Here is a 19,672-nt window from a genome sequence, read left to right as displayed (position 1 = left end):
CATCATATATTGCCTGCCTTACAGAACCATTGGTTATGATGGAATATGTCAACTTTCATAACAAGTGTGACCAAAATCTTATTCCAGACTTTCACAGTTGAGTGAACTGGAGACATAATCAAAACTAGAGCATAGAATAAATCAAATCTTCGTCTGTGGATGTCATCGTGACTGTAAATATGACCATATTATTTGAAAGACTAGAACGTGAATATTTTAGAGCTAGAAGACACTTTAGACGTTATCTAATTCAGCTCTCTTATCTTACAGATGAAGTAATTGTACCTTAAGAGCTGAAGAAACAAGTGTTAATTCACCCAACAAATTAGTAGCAGCATAGTCTAAACCAGATCTCAGGTTTCCAAGTTTGCATGTTTGAAAATCACTTATATAAAGTTACTACATAAAAAAATTGCAGATGAGTGAAATTGAAAACTTTATTATTTTTAAAATGTAAAACTAAGTCCCAGATTAAATATAAAATGTTTCTTTATTAGTATAAAAAGTAGACAAAATTAATCAACTCATAGGAAAAATAGAGTCAATGAATAGCAAAATGGCAAGTATTCATTATTTTATTAAATACATTTGGCAATGTTTTGCCTTATGTTTACAATAAAGAAATTTGTGGCAAGAAAGTATTTTAAAAAAATTCTTCATGCTGAGATTTGTGTATCTTTCTGCCTTGCGGTGTGGTGAGGTGCTATGTAGTTTGTTTTTGTTCATTTTTGTTGGCATTTTTGGTGTTTTTTGGTTTGGCTTTTTGCGTTTCTTTTCTTTTTTTTCTTTTTTTTTTCTTTCTTTCTTTTTCTTCTTTTTTTTCTTTTCTCTTTCATTTTCTCCTCTTTCTTTTCTTTCTTTCCTTTTCTTTTTTCTTTTCTTTTTTTTTTTTTTTTCTCTTTCTCCTCTCTTTTCGCCTTCTAACTGGGGACCCACGGTGAGCTTTGGAACGGGCCAGGTCCCTGGCTCTGGTACATACCGAATCCTGAGCAGTCACCCCCAGGGCCGGCGATCTGCGGGCACACAATTGCCATTCTAGGGCCCACAGCCAAGTCACTGTGGAGCAATAGGGTACCAAGAGGCTCCCTGGACGGCCCTCTCCCCTGGTCCATGGACTTTATATAGGGTCCCCGCCCAAGTGTAAACACTGAATACTTCTCCAGAAGCGAGAGTGTGGAACCTGATCCCTGGGGACATTGGGCCAAGACAGACTTTTGCCCGTGGGAGCTACAGCAACTGGGGTGCTGAGCAAGCGAGGTCACCGTCCTCTCCCCATAGCTAGTATCTTGCCTGCAGATAGAGTCAGAAACCTCCCCTATAGAGGAAGAACCAAAGGGAAACAAACAAACAAACAAAGAGAATTTCGGTCTACTATTAGTGTGGACCCTGCCTGCCTTCTGAAAGACCACAACACAGTGTCCTAACTCACCAAAGCAGTCTTGGATCACTCCAATCCTCTAGGATTGGACCCATCGGAAGCAGTCCCCCAACGGAAACAGAAAAATCTCTAAACAATACACAACAGTCTCCCCCTCTTGCCAAAAGAAGCAACATACCTAGACTGTTTCACAGCCTAAGAATAGAGCACAAAGAGTCCTGTTAACCAGACTAAATCTATAAGTAAAGATCCAACAATAAGTCTAGATGGGAAGGGCCCAGCGAAAAAACACGGAGAGCACAAAGAATCAAATGGAATGCTCATCCCCAAAGAGAAATACCAGCTCCCAACCATTTGACACAAACCAGACTCAAAACACCAACATGTCACAGGAAGAATTCCAATTATGGATTATAAACAAGCTGAATAATATACAAGAATCAATGGATAAACAACACAAGGTAAACACAAAAAAAATACAGGATTTGGAGGAAAAATTCACTAAAGAAATTGAAATATTGAAGAAAAACCAAACTGAACTCCTAGAAGTGAAGAATTCACTCAGAGAGCTACAAAACACTGTGGAAAGTCTCAAGATCAGGGTAGATCAAACAGAGGAAAGAATCTCAGAAATTGAAGATAACTTCTTCCAACTAAATAAGTCAGTCACAGAGATAGATCGAAAAAGTAAGAGAAATGATCTGAATCTTCAAGAAATGTGGGATTATGTGAAGAAACCTAACTTGAGAGTTATTGGCATTCCTGAGGGTGAAGAAGATAATAAGCAAGGGTTGGACAAGCTATTTGAAGACATAATCAAGGAAAATTTTCCAGGCCTTGCCAATACTCTAGACATACAGATTCAAGAAGCTCAAAGGACCCCTGGGAGATTCATAGCAAACAGGAAAACACCACACCACATAGTCATCAGGCTGACCAAAATATCCACTAAAGAGTCACTTCTCCGAGCTGTAAGGAGAAAGAAACAAGTAACTTACAAAGGAAAACCCATCAGAATTACGCCAGATTTCTCAGCTGAAACCTTACAAGCAAGAAGAGGTTGGGGCCCCATTTTCACGCTTCTGAAACAGAATAATGCCCAGCCTAGAATCTTGTACCCAGCTAAGCTAAGTTTTCTATACGAAGGAGAAATCAAGACATTCTCAGATAAACAAAGGTTGAGGGAATTCACCAAGACAAGACCAGCCCTCCAAGAAGTACTCAAAAGAGAATTACACACGGATCAGCACAAGAAAGATCCACGAATGTAAAACTACTCAAGAGCTAAAGATCAGATTCCAGATACCACAATGGCCCAGGAGAGAAAACATCACAATGAAGTTCTACCCAACAAGCTGAACAAAAAACTGTCTCACTTATCAGTTTTCTCAATAAATGTGAATGGGTTGAACTCCCCGCTCAAGAGACATAGACTGGCCCAATGGATAAAAAAATACAATCCAAGTATCTGCTGTCTTCAAGAAACTCACCTAACCTGCAAAGATGCATTTAGACTGAAAATAAAAGGATGGAAATCGATATTTCAAGCAAATGGTAACCAAAAGAAAGCTGGTGTGGCAATCTTAATTTCCAATAACTTAGCTTTCAAACCAACAAAAATAATAAAAGACAAAGATGGCTACTACATACTGATTAAAGGCACAATTCATCAAGAAGCCATGACTATACTCAATATATGTGCACCCAACCTAGGTGCACCTAGATTCATAAAGCAAACCCTACTAGATCTGAACCAAATGATAGATAACAATACTGTAATAGCTGGAGACTTTAACACCCCACTGACAGTACAGGACAGATCCTCTAAACAGAAAATAAACAAAGACATAATGGACCTAAATAGAATGCTAGAACAAATGGGCATGGCTGACATCTATAGGACATTCTACCCAAAGTCCACAGAATATACATTCTTCTCATCAGCTCACGGGACATTCTCTAAGATTGACCATGTCCTAGGACATAAATCATGTCTTAAAAAATTCAAAAAAATAGAAATTATACCATGCATCTTCTCAGATCACAGCGGAATAAAAGTAACAATGATCACAAACAGAAACCCTCACTCTTACTCAAAGTCATGGAAGCTAAATAACCTTCTCCTGAATAATGATTCTATAAAAGAAGAAATCAAGATGGAAATCAAAAATTTCTTTGAATTAAATGACAATGGAGATACAACTTATCAAAATCTATGGGATGCAGCTAAAGCAGTCCTGAGAGGAAAATTCATATCCATAAATGCTTATATCAAAAAGACAGAAAACATGCAAATAGACAACCTAATGAATAGACTCAAAGAGCTGGAGAAAGAAGAACAGAACGATCCCAAACCCAGCAGAAGGTGAGAAATTACTAAGATCAAATCAGAATTAAATGAAAAGGACAATAAAGAAACTATAAGGGAAATTAATAAAACAAAAAGTTGGTTCTTTGAAAAGATAAACAAAATAGACACACCCCTGGCTAGACTAACCAAGAGCACAAAACTAAAATCTCTAATAACCTCCATTAGGAACATGAAAGGAGAAATCACAACTGATGCTACAGAGATACAAGATATCATCTATGAATTCTACAAAAATCTTTATGCACACAAACTGGAGAATGTAGAGGAAATGGACAAATTTTTAGAAACACATAGTCTTCCCAGGCTCAACCAGGAAGAAATAGAGTACCTGAACAGACCAATATCAAGAACTGAAATTGAAACAGCAATAAAAAACCTTCCCAAAAAGAAAAGCCCTGGTCCAGATGGGTTCACACCTGAATTTTACCATACATACAAAGAAGAACTGGTGCCCATCCTACATAAACTATTCTCCAATATTGAGAAGGATGGAATTCTCCCCAACATGTTCTACCAAGCCAATATAACATTGATACCAAAACCTGGAAAGGACACAACAAAAATAGAGAACTACAGACCAATTTCCCTCATGAATATAGATGCAAAAATTTTCAATAAAATACTAGCAAATCGAATCCAAGTACTTATCAAAAAAGTAATCCACCACGACCAAGTGGGCTTCATCCCCGAGATGCAGGGGTGGTTCAACATACGTAAATCTATAAATGTAATTCACCACATAAATAGAAGCAAAAACAAAAACCATATGATACTCTCATTAGATGCAGAAAAAGCATTTGACAAAATTCAACACCCTTTTATGATAAAAACGCTTAACAAAATAGGCATTGATGGAACCTACCTAAAAATGATACAAGCCATATATGACAAACCCACAGCCAACATCATACTGAATGGGGAAAAACTGAAAGCACTCCCACTTAGAACTGGAACCAGACAGGGCTGCCCATTGTCTCCATTACTTTTCAACATAGTATTGGAAGTCCTTGCGAGAGCTATCAGGCAAGAGAGCAGAATCAAGGGAGTCCAAATAGGGAAGGAAGAGATCAAACTCTCACTTTTTGCTGATGATATGATGTTATATCTGGAAAACCCCCAGGATTCAACCAAGAGACTCCTGGAATTGATTAACGAATACAGCAAAGTCTCAGGCTACAAAATTAATATACACAAATCAGAGGCATTTATATATGCCAATAACAGTCAATCGGAAAACCAAATTAAAGACTCAATACCCTTCAAAATAGCAACAAAGAAAATAAAATATCTAGGTATATATCTAACTAAAGAGGTAAAGGACCTCTATAAGGAAAACTATGAAACACTGAGAAAAGAAATAGCAGAACTTGCAAATAGATGGAAAAATATACCATGCTCGTGGATCGGAAGAATCAACATTGTTAAAATGTCTATACTACCCAAAGTGATCTACAGATTCAATGCAATCCCTATTAAATTACCAACATCATTCTTTACAGACATAGAGAAAATAATTATACACTTTGTATGGAATCAAAGAAGACCCCGTATAGCAAAAACAATTTTAAGCAACAAAAACAAAATGGGAGGTATTAATTTGCCAGACCTCAAACTATACTACAAGGCCGTGGTTCTTAAAACAGCCTGGTATTGGCACAAGTGCAGGGACACAGACCAGTGGAACACAACAGAAAATCCAAATATAGAACCATCCTCATATAGTCACCTAATTTTTGACAAAGCGGGAGAGAATATACTCTGGGGACAAGAATCCCTATTCAATAAATGGTGCTGGGAGAATTGGTTAGCCACTTGTAGAAGACTGAAACAGGACCCACAGCTCTCACCTCTCACAAAAATCAAATCACGGTGGATAACAGACTTAAACCTTAGGCGTGATACAATCAGAATTCTAGAAGAAAATGTAGGAAAGACTCTTACAGACATTGGCCTAGGCAAAGAATTTATGAAGAAGACCCCCAAGGCAATCACAGCAGCAACAAAAATAAATGAATGGGACATGATTAAATTAAAAAGCTTCTGCACAGCCAAAGAAACAGTCCAGAGAATAAACAGACAACCTACAGAATGGGAAAAAAATTTTGCATACTACACATCAGATAAAGGACTGATAACAAGAATCTATTTAGAACTCAGGAAAATCAGCAAGAAAAAATCAAGCAACCCTATCAAAAAGTGGGCAAAGGACATGAATAGAAATTTTTCAAAAGAAGATATAAAAATGGCTAACAAACATACAAAAAAGTGTTCAACATCTCTAATCATCAGGGAAATGCAAATCAAAACCACAATGAGATATCACTTAACCCCAGTGAGAATGGCCTTTATCAAAAAAACACAAAACAACACATGTTGGCGTGGGTGTGGAGAGACAGGAACACTAATACACTGCTGGTGGGACTGCAAACTAGTGCAACCCCTGTGGAAAGCATTATGGAGGTATCTTAAACAGATTCAAGTAGACCTGCCATTTGACCCAGCAATCCCATTACTGGGCATATACCCAAAGGAAAAAAGGTCATTCTGTAACAAAGATACATGTACCCGAATGTTTATAGCAGCACAATTCACAATAGCAAAGATGTGGAAACAACCCAAATGCCCATCAATACATGATTGGATTAGTAAACTGTGGTATATGTATACCATGGAATATTACTCAGCTATAAGGAATGATGAAGATACGACATCTCTATGGTTCTCCTGGAGAGAGTTGGAACCCATTATATTAAGTGAAGTATCCCAAGAATGGAAAAACAAGCATCACATGTACTCACCAGAAAATTGGTTTCCCTGAACATCACCTAAATACAAATCTGGGAACGACACCAATTGGACATCAGACTGAGGTGGAGGTATGCCTACACAATGAGTGCATTGCGCACCATTTGGGGAGTGGTAACACTTGAAGGTGCTGACTCGGGAAAGGGGGGGGGTGGGGAAAAAAAATAAATAAAAAAAAAAAAAATAGTCCTTCTCAGCTACTAAAAAATGGAAAAAAAAAAAAAAAAAAAAAAAAAAAAAAAAAACCCAAAACAACACATGTTGGCGTGGGTGTGGAGAGACAGGAACACTAATACACTGCTGGTGGGACTGCAAACTAGTGCAACCCCTGTGGAAAGCATTATGGAGGTATCTTAAACAGATTCAAGTAGACCTGCCATTTGACCCAGCAATCCCATTACTGGACATATACCCAAAGGAAAAAAGGTCATTCTGTAACAAAGACACATGTACCCGAATGTTTATAGCAGCACAATTCACAATAGCAAAGATGTGGAAACAACCCAAATGCCCATCAATACATGATTGGATTAGTAAACTGTGGTATATGTATACCATGGAATATTACTCAGCTATAAGGAATGATGAAGATACGACATCTCTATGGTTCTCCTGGAGAGAGTTGGAACCCATTATATTAAGTGAAGTATCCCAAGAATGGAAAAACAAGCATCACATGTACTCACCAGAAAATTGGTTTCCCTGATCATCACCTAAATACAAATCTGGGAACGACACCAATTGGACATCGGACTGAGGTGGGGGGTGGGGGAGGGGATGGGGGTATGCCTACACAATGAGTGCATTGCGCACCGTTTGGGGAGTGGTAACACTTGAAGGTGCTGACTCGGGAAAGGGGGGGGTGGGGAAAAAAAATAGGAAACTGTTGTTTTTAACTTGCACTGTTCACTTAATAATTTATGAATATTTCCCATATTATTTCATATCATTGTACAAGAAATAATGTATACATTATGAGGACATACTGTATCTAACAAGATATACTGTTAGACTCTTTGATTCTGTAAAATTAAATTGAAAAAAAAAAGTGAAAAAAAAATTAAAATGCTGAAGAATAATCTCAGTAAGTATGAAGACAACTTTGCAGATTTTAGGACAATATTAACTACAGAGACATGCCTCATTTCTAGGTTCTGCCTTCCGGACAAAATTTTTTCAGCCTTTCTAAAATGTTTAATTCTTTTTTGTTTCTTTTTTATTGTTTAGGTGGTTTTGTTTTTTTTTTAATTAACAAAGATGGTTCTAGAATTTATCTGGAAGGATACACATACAAAAACATCAAAGAAAATTGCAACAAATAAGAGTAATGCAGAAAACAGATAGTAAAATATTTTATGAAGTGCTAATACTTAAAATAGTGTAATTCAAGAAAAGACACAAACAGAACAGACTAGATGTATCGTTTTACATATAAGAATTTATGTTTAAAAACAGAATTAAGAATCAGTGAGAAAGAAATATTTACTAAATTGCAGGATCAACAATGTGGGAAAAAATAGTTCATTGGTATGTACACATGGTGAATTACAAATAAAATTTAAAATCTAAAGCCATAGTAAAAGTAGAATAAATTGAAATCAAGTATTATCAAACTTCTGGAAAGGATGGCCCCTTACGCATTTGGGGCAGCTTCTGGGGTCTTACTTGCCCTTTGTCTCAGGGAACCACCCCCAGCCTCCCCTTCCCACAGGCCCTCTGAACTGGGCCCTAAAAAAAAAAAAAAAAAAAAATTCTTCATGCTTGAGGAAGTAAACAAAAAATCAAAGAAATTATTTTATAACTTATAAACCATATATGAAAAATTAAGAGAGGAAATAGGGCAACCAGTTATATCGAAAGCTCAGATCAGTAAAAACAGTCAGCTATAAAATAAAGTATAATGCTGATTAAGGATTGTAAAAGATTGCTAAAAAGTCCTGGTTACTGAACAGCTGGGTTCATTGTTTTAGGCAGGTCTCTGAATGCCAAATTTAGATTTACATCTCAATAAATAAAATGACTCAAAAGATCATTTTGTGACAAATCTGTCAATATTGTAAGGTAATATTTTAGAAATTTGTATGAATTTAATGACAACAAATTTCAAAAAAGGAATTTATTTCCACTGAAAAAAGTGATATATGTTTTTTAATAGTTACTTATCTTTTAAGCCTTATCAAACTCTTGATCAGTATTAATAACAATAAACCTTGTCTGAATATATCTGTGTCACTGACAATGTCATTCAATGTAGACATTCTCTTTCTGATTCAAGCACCTAATCCCACTGTTAAAAATGAAATCAATAATTCAAAGTAACATTTGGTTTGCAGTTACCAAAAAAATTAGAGGAAAGTAGTTTAAGTTTTTTCATAAGAAATACTCCAAACTGTTTTGCTCTTCATTTACTAACAGAAAATAAATTGTTTAGCAAGTCAGCCAATGTTCATGATAAACTCCTTCTAATTTGCTCTGGAAATAATTATGCATTCCATTTGGCATTAACTCACTGTAATCAGGTCTTGAACCTGAAAATTGAAACATCTCACTGAGATTTCTGCAGTAGTTGTTACCCTACAGCTCTTTAAGATAGCTTAAAATATGCAGGCAAATGCACCAAATGTGATATTAGCTATCGAGTTGGGAATGATGCACACACCAATGGAACTGAAAATGACACTGACAAGTAGAATGTCTTTGGGGATATCTATTTCAGCAGGTGTCTCTTTGTGGATGCAACAAAGATTTCTAGTCACCAAAATGTCTGCCTAGTTCACAAATCTAGACTCATTTCAATTTAACGTAGAGGTAAATTTTAATAGGTTCCAGTGAAACCAAGATGAAAGTCATCTCTATCTGCCTTCGAGGGAAGGAAACATATTCTAACAAGAGAAAGCTAGCTACTCTCAGGCACTGAGGATCCTAGGTCACCTCCCCACTGAACTCCTTTTGGGTTTCTACAAGAATTCCATCAAAACTTGCCATGCATTTCATTTTTCATTAGGACTATATGGCTATAGGAAGCATATAAATGCTGAATTTAGGAGTGAATTGCCATTTTGTCTTAAGTATTTTCACAAGTTTAATCTAAAAGATGCTTATTCTAAATATAATGAATTATATTTTGATACCTAAAATTTCACAATGAAGACAAGAGAAACTTGCAACATACTAAATTTAAGCTTTCAAAGGCTTTAATTTTATTCAGCAATTTGGTAGTTTCCTGATTTCGCTACTGCTAAATATTATTCTCTCTACTCACAACTTCTTAGTGTAACCATTACCCTGAGTGCATTAAAGCCATCATGCTCAATACACAGTGGTGGTTTATAGGGTAGATGATCTTGCAAGACCTCCCGGTAAAACCTTACTCATTTGATGAAAGGCGGGAATGAATTAAGGTTCAGTATTTTATTTTACACACACATCCTAATTTTGATTGCTTTTCAAAAAATATACAGTAAAATAAACATGACTAGCAGTGTGTGGCCAAGTAGTAGTTGTTTATAACTAGCATAAATTAATAAATACAAATGGTCTGTAATTAAAATATTAGCTTTCCTGCAAATAGATATTTTCAAAGTTTTCATGTCCACGTTTGGCTTAGGTCTAGCATATGATATATATTATTCATTTGCATATGTGCTATTAATTTTTCTTTCATTCTTGCTATTGATATGTCTCTAGATATCTATAAATATCAATATACCTGTATCTATTCATCTGTCTATGTATCTGTGTATCTATGTATCTATCAAATCACTTGAAAAAGCCCTCCATCTGGCCAAAATAAATTAGACAAGAAAATCCTTTCATGGATAGATATTATGAATGTAAACTAGAGATGAGACCCTGCTAAAGTTATCAAAATCTGCCATTTTGAAATGATAGTTACTAAGGTGATAAAATTATGGACAATTTATCAGATTGGAACATGTGAGTTAACTGAAAAAAAAACTTGAAATACAATTAGCAATTCAGGAACAGTGCATTTTAGCATTTAAAAATGATAACTAGAAAGCTACTCTTTCTGTTGGCTTTTAATTTTTACTTCACTGGGGGACTGATTTAATTCTAGGCCTGTCTTATTGATTGCTGACTTTTTCCTGCCATCTGATGTTAAATACAATGCAATGAATGCATCATTAGTGTAACATGGCCTGAAGTGGCTCAGTAAATTGAATGTGATCATGAGAAATAGATTCAATTCTTGATGTAGCAGAGACTACAGAAGTCTTATTTATAAGAGTTTTTTAATCCATTTCATTTTTCTTAGTATATTATGGACTAATACACTACTAGTAATCAAATCAGTGAAGATGTTAGCATTTTATTACTGCCAAAAGCTTTGTTTCAATGTTTTATTAGTAAAAGGCAATGACGTAGTCTTATTGATTACGAAAAGCTATTGTCAGATCAAATCCTTTTTATGCCTCAGATCTTAGGACACACTAAGAGACTATCTCTAAAGCCTTCTATAGGAGATGCTATCTTATTAGAAGGAAGAAATGACTAAAAGTGTCTTAGGTTTTCTATGTTATCTTAAATATCCCATATTGAGAATTAATAAGTAAAACAGACATATGAAACAATATATTTTTGGTATATTCAACCTATGATGTGATTATGAATTTCCCATGTATTAATATAATAACAATATGAAATAATTTGAGATCTTACTTATTAAGATGGGATGATAAATTAATGGCAGACTATGATTTGTTTCTTTATTTGATGGTATAATAGTTAGCATTATTGTAAAATCTAGAATTTTTTATCTTTTATCTTTCTGTATGTTGAGACTTTTCTATGTCTCATAGGGAAGGGACAATTTTAATATTCTTATTTAGCTTAGTATGCTATATCTAATAGACATGTGATTTTTAGACTTGTAATTACAAAAAAAACAAGCTACTACAAAAAAACTACTAAAGATTCCTCCATGTTCAGCATCCCAAAAGAGAAAACCCCTGAAATCTTATCAATACATAACCAAGCCTGGCTGGTTTTCTTCATTTGGAGTGATGGAATCAATAATTTGATTGAATTGACACATCAGTCATTTAACTATATAATCATGTTCAAGGCTGTGATAATGTTGCCTAATATAACAACATGGCAAAATTGAAAACACTGAAAAAAATTTTTTTTGTTCTCTTTATTGTTTACATTTTATTTTTTGGTTGAAAGAGTGCCATATATGTAGTGTTCAAAATTCCCCAACATAAGATAATATCGTCGTAAATCCTTCCTTTCTCAAACTTAGCTGTGCATTGAGATCACCTGGAAAACTTTAAAAACTGCTGATATCTGAGTTCTATCCCAAGAAACTCTGATGTAATTTGGATGAAATCCTGGGCATTGGGTCTTATAATATCTCCCCCAGGTGATTATAATGTGCAGCAGACTTGGCAACCACTGGTGTGTATGAATCTGATATTCTCATTACAACTCACTGCTGGATTGCCACCCAGCTTTTTCAACCACCCCATTTACTGAAGAGATGATCTCCCTGTCTCTCTCTCTCTCTTTCCTCGTTACTACAGATATTTCTGTCAAAGCTTGAATGTGACTTAGCAAAAAAAAAACCAATTACACTTACACATTTATTCTATAAATTTTGCAAACATGTATCTTTTTATACATGTTAGAGGCAAGGACAATCACTTTTAGCAGTATTTATTTTTGTTAAAAGAAACCAATGGAATTGAAGGTCAAGGTACCTTCTGATTGCACAGACTAAACAAGAAAGTATTACATATTTCAGCTTTACAAAGCATCCTATTGATTTAAAAAGGTCCATACTATTGATAAAGTTCATGATGAAACGTAATGAGACTAACATATTTATTTTACATATCTATGACATGTATTTTCATATTTCTATATCAAACACAAATCATGTAGGAAAATAGGTACATGAAAAAGATTCAAAACATAAAAAATTAATATTTTGAAAAAAATCACATGTGAAAGCTCATTAAATAATAACATTGACAAATAAATAGTTAATCGGCTTTACTTATTAGCTGCTGCCATGCATTTCTGGCATTCCATTCCAAGCGAGGGTCAGCATGCAGGGTATAATTTCTTACTATGCGACTGTAAAAAGCTACAGGGCTTATTTTTGAAGTGAAATGTCACTAGGTCTTTCATTCTCTTTCAAAGGAAGATCGATCAGGGCTGCTAAGCTGTTCCCATGAAGATTACCAAAAAAGCACCTTTCTAAAATGTTACTGTGAAGATGCTCGGCAACTTTTTCAAAAAAAAACTTTCCTGTTTTGAAGAGGTTTTGTTTGGGGGCAGGGATGGGTTAGAGGATGGAGGGTAACTGAGAGTCCTTTTTCTGTTTTAAAATGTAATGATTCAGTGATGTCTATAGTATCAAGAGTCTTTTAAGGATGGTGGGGAATTAAAACTACAGGATGCGTGGAATTTAAATGCAAATTGCATTCATGTATATATGTACATCTTGAAAAACTTGAAAAAGAAAAACTATTCCCAGAGAAGGTCCTGATACTTAGGACAGCTTGCTGGGTTTGATCAAAGCAGAAAGCATATACTTTCAAGTGAGAAAATAGCAATGGCAGGCTTGAGTCTTCCAAGCAATCAAATCTGTAAAGCAGATGGTTACCAGTCAGTCCAGTTATGGAAGTCTGAGTTCTAACTCATGCTGTGCTTGCTGGATTTGCTGGCTCTTTTCCGCTCTCTGTGATGCTGGTCTGGCTTGGCAGGCGACACACTCTCAAAGTTGTGACTGGATTCGTTGTGCTGCCGGGTGTACCTCTTGCACTTGCAGGCAGTGACTACTGTGATTTTGTAAGTGCGTGTGCTACCATCTTGGCACTGAAGCTGGATCCTCTGGGTACGTGTTTTGTCATTGACACACCTCCACTCCTGGGAGCTCCTCCTGCTCCAGTACTTGGTTCCGTAGCCTCCTCCGATCCAGTTGGGGAGCACTGGCAGAGGCAAGCACTCGCCAGCACACACCAGCTCCTTCAGAGGGCTGATGCTGGTGCACTGCCCATCAGAGATGTATTTGGTGGAACGCAGTTCCCGGCAACCCACTTGAACCCGAGCTGCAGGAAGTGGAAAAGAATGTGCATCAGAGACAAAACACAAATGAGGACTTTAAAAAAAATTAATTTGCAATAACAAAAATAATATCCAAATGATAGTAAATTGCCAGACAGAAAGTGAACATCTTTATTTTCATAGTGCAAAAATCTGCCTGCATAGTTGTAGAGACACTTTCATGAAAATCATTAGTTTACATGACTATAACTATTTTGGGGAAAAAAAATCTAGACCTGATTTTTTTCATGTGTAACATTAGCTAATTGCTTACTAGATAATTTAAAAATCCCATTTTCTTAGCCTTACTCCCCAGTAAGGATTTAGCGGCTCTTACATGTATGTGTAAATATTCAGTCTTCAGTGAGTTAAAAGAGTACACATCAATGTTCTTTTTCTCAAGGGTCATATTGGTTAATGTCTGCAAGTGATTTTAATTAGGTTTTTAAAAAATCCGTTGAGAAAATATGGAAAGTATTCAAATATTGTGTACAATGCATATGCACTCTGTAATATTTTATTTCAACTATAGAATTCAGCTGCGGAGAATCCTACATACACATATGCCATCTGACATTTTGCATATCAAACTTAATAACTACATTTTAAACATAAATTCCCAAGCTATCTTTTAAAAATACAAACAGTAAAATGTCTGAAATGGAAAATGTCACTACAGCTCAAAATTTAAAGAATATAAAAGCCCCTAAATCAGGAACGTATGGTTGCCATAACAACTTGGCTACATTTCCACGAATTTTATGGCAGAAAAATGCCTAACATGTCTGATTTACAACTGCAAAAGAAACCACAGTGTTCATTTCCTGAATATTGGTCATGGCAACCTTTTTGTTTTAGTTATTTGGATTTGATAGGTATGTTCTCTAATTGGCTGTTTCTTGTTACATGCCTTATGTAATTAAAGCAAAAATTAATCTGGAAATATTTGAAGTTTTCCTTACCATTGCTTTGTTATCTAAACTTGAGGAGAATTGCCTATAACAAGCTTGTAAAGAAATCAAGGCTTGTTAACCAGGAAAAAAAAAAAATGTTTAAAAGTATAGGCTGTTGAAATTTTCAAAATAAAAATTATAAGGGACATTGAAGTGGTTCTTCATAGAAAACTGAAAGCTAACTCAAAGTAGAAACTGAATTAGGAGTCTTACTTTGTATCCCAGTACTTCTGAGGTAAGAGATATAGCCTAAGGGAAATGTGATCATTGTGGAAAAATATGTGTATACCCATACATGCATATGGATTTAGAGTTGTGGGATTAAATTTAAAGAGTAAACTATTTGGCAGGACACTGTGTTCAGTTTGCCTAATTCTGATTCCAGCTCACCTTTGAGCAGCTGTCTCAGGAATGCACCTGGAAACAGCCAGAGATGATTTTGACTTGTCTAGCTTTTTGTTCCTCTGTGTATAGAGATTCGGCATTTTGCAGTGACAGTTCATTGACAATGAATACTCACCATATTGCTCAGTAATCTAATAATAGCCAGATATTTCCTATGTACTTAAAATCAACCATCTTCATGAAAGTTAAAACACCTTGATTTCCTTAGACATTCATAGTCATATTTGCTTTGCCTTTTCAAAGGTCAAAACTACTTTTAGTAGTTGAATAGAGTGAAGAAGGAGGGGCAAAAGTTTGTGTAAGATTTCCTGTGCACTGTTTCTCTATCTCTCTTAAAAACTGATTATTAGCATGTGAACTCTTCTAAAGGAAAGGACTGAAACAAAAGTTAGGAGAAGAAATTTGAATCCCCCTAACTGGTGGTCAATTAGTGTGTCAGTTAAGCAAACAGAAAAGGAAAAAAGTGTTCCCTGTACTAAACATCACTGTACTGTTATTTTAAATCTCTTAAGTTATAAAAATGTCCACAGTCTTTCACAAAAATATGCAATTACCTAAATTTTGAAATGGTTGATAAGGAGTTATTTTAGAAAAATATGATTCTCCAACATTTTCAGTTTTATCCCTCTTTTACATTGAGCACCATCCAAACTTTCAAATATTTCACTAGACATCTTTTAGAAATCCATGTGAACAATTTTTATCCCCCTTAAAAGCTTCCTTTTTCCTTTGTGATTTCCTATACACGCTTTTGGTTAGTTACCTTTACACACTTTACCAAAATTGCACATGCCCTGAAATGAACTGACAAACCAACCTGAACTTAATCTAGAACAATACTTTTTTAAATTCTGGGTTTGCATGATTTTAAAGAAGCAACAGTTTAATTCCTGGAAACATTTTCTTTGTGGATATTTGATAAAACTTAAGTCCGTGCTTGCATTATCAAACCCACTGTTTTACTTATGTTAACTTTGAAATCACTACCTAGGGAAGAATGCCAACCTACACATGCAGCAGATTACTCCCAGATTGTTTAGCAAAATATATACAGTTCGGGTTAGTTAACAACGAAACAATTCTGCAGGAAGGTGAGCTGATGCTACCAAAAAAGCAAAAACCAAAATCTGTACAAGTAAAAACATACTTACTGTTTCGATCCAGTCCAGTGTTACTGAAATGCCTGCCTCCATTTCTGGCTTGATTCAACGTGCTATTGCTGCTGGGGTGTGCTGGAACAGGTTTAACCACATGTGAATAAAGGATTTCTGTGGCATCATTTTTAAAAGCCAAACAGCTTTTCATTAGGATGCATGCAAGGGAAATGAAATAGAAATGAATGGCAGGAGGAAGCATGGTGAGTAGAAGATTTGCTTGGCTGAAGAGCTGGTTAATTCTTTTCCCTCTGCTTCTGCACTGTAACTGTGAAATTCCTCCTCAAGGTTCCCTTTATATATCCACAGAGGTTTGGCGTTCATTCAGGTGTAAAGTTGTGTAGAGCTTCAGAGTGAAAACACAGGGAAGGGGTGGGATCCCTACATGACCCTGCAAAAGAATTTTACCAATGGAAAAGAAGACTGCAGAAAAGGAGGAGCTTGGTATACAAATGGGCTGAAATTTCAGAGTTGGACTTTCATCACTTGTCTGTGAGCCGAAGCAGGCAGGCACATTCTATATCAACGACAGACTCTCCTCTGCCATTTCCTTTCCTGAATCTAATTTACATTTGGGTTCAATTTAAATGAAAATCCACTTTAAAGGCATGGCTGTTCATTTGAAGAGATTGGCTTTCCCACAGTTGTTCTATAACCTCCCCAGATTTTAGAGTATTTGGGGTAGGGCAGGGGTTCTTCCCAGAAAACAGGAGGAATTCCTGTGAGTTTAAATATTGTAGGACTTGCTTGAAGCACCTAGTTAAACATATTTTGTCTCTCAAGGAGCAAATCAATGTCCTTTTCTTTAAAATATAAGGCACAGAGCTAAAATCTGCCTCCTGGACACACTTAAATAATGCAGCTTTGATCTGCGTGAACTACTACTGTGCTGCTAGGTAAATTATTGCCAGGGGTTCTGTGTGGAGAATAATGAGCATAGTTCTGTCTGCGTTAAAGTAACTAATATCAATTTTCATCTTAAAAATATCTCATAAGCATTAACATTCATGGCATTATTTTACAGGAAAGAAAGACATTTCTGACAGATTATTGTTTAGTAAATTCAAAATAATTTTTTACTAGATTTTTTTCATTTCCTATAGATCATGGGTTCTACCCATATTTACTAAACATTTTGTTCATTATTTCCTTTGACTCTGCTTTCCACATAAGAATCACTGTATTTTGTAGAACTACTTTATCCACACCTGGAACACATTTTCCATTAATTAATACTAGGCCACTCATCTTCATCCCTTAAAAAAAAAAATCATGAAATTCCATCTGATTTATGGGACATTTCAATTGGAATAACTACATATTCTGAATCACCTTTTCAATTATAAATCTATGTTTGTCCTTTGTGTGCCTAGTAAAATGACCTTCTAGCATGGGTGTTTTGTATCTCTTTTCTTTATAAGCTTTTGTCCATTGTAACTGCTATTCACCTATCTATCTGTTTGTCTATCTATCTGAATTTTTCCACAGTAGCACTATTGACATTTTGGAAAAGATAATTCTTTATTATGGGGGGGGGGGGCGCATCCTGTGTGTTTGGCAGCATCCCTGTCTTCTACCTACTAGAAGCTAGTAGCACCCCCCAGCTGTAACAAAATATCTGTAAACATTGCCACATGACCCCTGAGGGGTAAAATCACCCCTACTTGTGAACTACCGATTATCCATCTATCTCACTATAAAGAGACAGTAAAAATAAGAATAAAAAACTAACTCTTAATAATACTAAAGAATTATTCTTTTTTTAGGAGAAAAATAGTGCTGTGATTTTGTTATAAAACAACTGCTCTTTTAGAAGTATATGCTGAGTTATCTATAGATGAAATGATATGATATAATCATTTATATCATATGGGATACTCTGGAGGAATAAGCTTTAAAAATAATATTTGGTGGGTTAGGGGTATGGGTGACAAAAGATTGGTCATAGCTTGATGGTTGTTGGAGCAGGATGGAAGGTATTCCATTCTGTTTACTTTTGTGTATATTAAAAATTCTACATAATAAAAAGTTTAAAACCCAGAATCAAACAATCAATTTAATGTACACATACTTCCTACTAACGATTATATCTCTATCCTAAGGTTGCATGTAGTCATTTATTCTAACATCCTTCCTGGAAAATGAATACATCAGTTTATTTTGTACAAATTGGAAATTATATATTAGGCATCCTTCTAAAATACTATGGATTTCTTGTCCTGTTTATCAGGGGACTTAATATTAATTACACAAAGTATGTTAATATTAATTATTGACCTGTAGACTCAATGCCAAAAGGAAGTAAAAAGGTCAGAATAATCTAATCTCTTCCCTACTACCTTTTCTTTTTTGTGTCAGGAGCAGGAGATATTTTAATTTGAATGTAATTATCGGGTTAGACTAATCAGATGACCAAATTAATGTATAATTGTTAAATTCACTCTGCACCTAGTAATCTGTAGGCTCAGCCTTAGGATATCACCTCAGGCAGAGGTGAAATTCAAAGAGAAAGAAGGCAATGTAGTTGATGTATGTGGACAGCAAAAATTCAAAGTTCTTAGGCCCAATAGATCTTGCAGGACCACATTTAAAAAACTACTTTGATAAAATGGAAATAATCATACATTAATAATATTTAACAGTTATTCTGATCAGTTTACATCTTCATTAATAACTACAAACTATAATACTTTTATAAGATTATGGATATGAATGTTTAATATCATAATTGATTCTTTCTCATCGCCAGGGCTTTGTATGTACATGTTATTCCCTTTTCTTTGGAACATTCTTCCCTCACCTCCTTCTGTCCTAGCTGATACCTATTTTCCTTCAAGTCTGGCTTAGATGGCAGTAGGACTAAGAAAACTTCCCTTGCCCTCCCTTCCCTCTACCACCTCCATTCAGCACCTCATCTGTATCTACCAGAGCAGCTACTTGCCTAATGACTTAGCAAGCTTTATGGCTGAACAAATATATGAATTAATTATTTAAGAAGTATAGAAAAATATTTTTAACATGTAAAAATATCAGTTAGTATTTGTGGTAGGCAATCACTAAGATGGTACCCAATAATGTCTTTCTTGAAGTATTCACACTCTTGTAGCAATCCCCTCTGCTTGAGTGTGGGCTGAACCTAGTGACTAACTTCTAATAAGAATAATATACTAACATTATGAGATGTGACTTGTATGATTAGGTTCCCCAAAGATTGTGACTTCCATCTTGCTTGCCTGATCTAGCTTTTCCACCCCACCATGAAACTTCCCTGTAGAGAGGCCCATGTGGAAAGGATCTGGTGTCTGTAGTCAACAATGAACTCAGCCCCTCAGCCAAACAGCCCATGAGGACCAGAATTCTATCAACAACCACATGGGTGGGATTAGAAGCAAATTCTCCCACAGTCAATCAATCCTTCAGATGAAGCTGCAGCCCAGTCCTGGCCTACACCCAGACAGCAACCTTGTGATAGCCATTGAGCACCCACGGAAACTATGAGATAATACACGTTTGTTGTTTTAACTAAGTTTTG

The 19,672-nt window shown here is 35.6% G+C and overlaps 2 protein-coding genes across 2 annotated transcripts in view; one reads left to right on the top strand and one right to left on the bottom strand.

The window, feature by feature from the left end:
* LRRC72 (leucine rich repeat containing 72) overlaps positions 1-19,672 on the top strand; it is a 165,461-nt gene that overhangs the window by 43,015 nt on the left and 102,774 nt on the right. The gene's annotated exons all lie outside the window — the stretch shown is intronic.
* Positions 12,147-16,454, bottom strand: SOSTDC1 (sclerostin domain containing 1). Its single transcript, XM_069461973.1, has 2 exons — positions 16,138-16,454; positions 12,147-13,633 (listed from the first exon to the last, which is right to left on the bottom strand). Exons 1-2 carry the CDS (start codon positions 16,340-16,342, stop codon positions 13,218-13,220), a joined length of 621 nt encoding a protein of 206 aa, XP_069318074.1. The 5' UTR covers positions 16,343-16,454; the 3' UTR covers positions 12,147-13,217.

This window comes from Eulemur rufifrons, chromosome 29 (assembly GCF_041146395.1).
Source record: "Eulemur rufifrons isolate Redbay chromosome 29, OSU_ERuf_1, whole genome shotgun sequence".
Classification (NCBI taxonomy): Eukaryota; Metazoa; Chordata; class Mammalia; order Primates; family Lemuridae; genus Eulemur; species Eulemur rufifrons.
Note: the sequence above shows the minus strand (reverse complement) of the source record. Positions and strands in the feature narration are given on the sequence as shown.

What these genes read in the sequence shown, in the direction of transcription:
- SOSTDC1 (XM_069461973.1), bottom strand. Translation starts at nt 16,342, where the DNA reads ATGCTTCCTCCTGCCATTCATTTCTATTTCATTTCCCTTGCATGCATC. An exon ending in CACTGGACTGGATCGAAACA is followed by an intron (nt 13,634 to 16,137) that starts GTAAGTATGTTT and finishes CACTTCCTGCAG; the next exon opens with CTCGGGTTCAAGTGGGTTGC.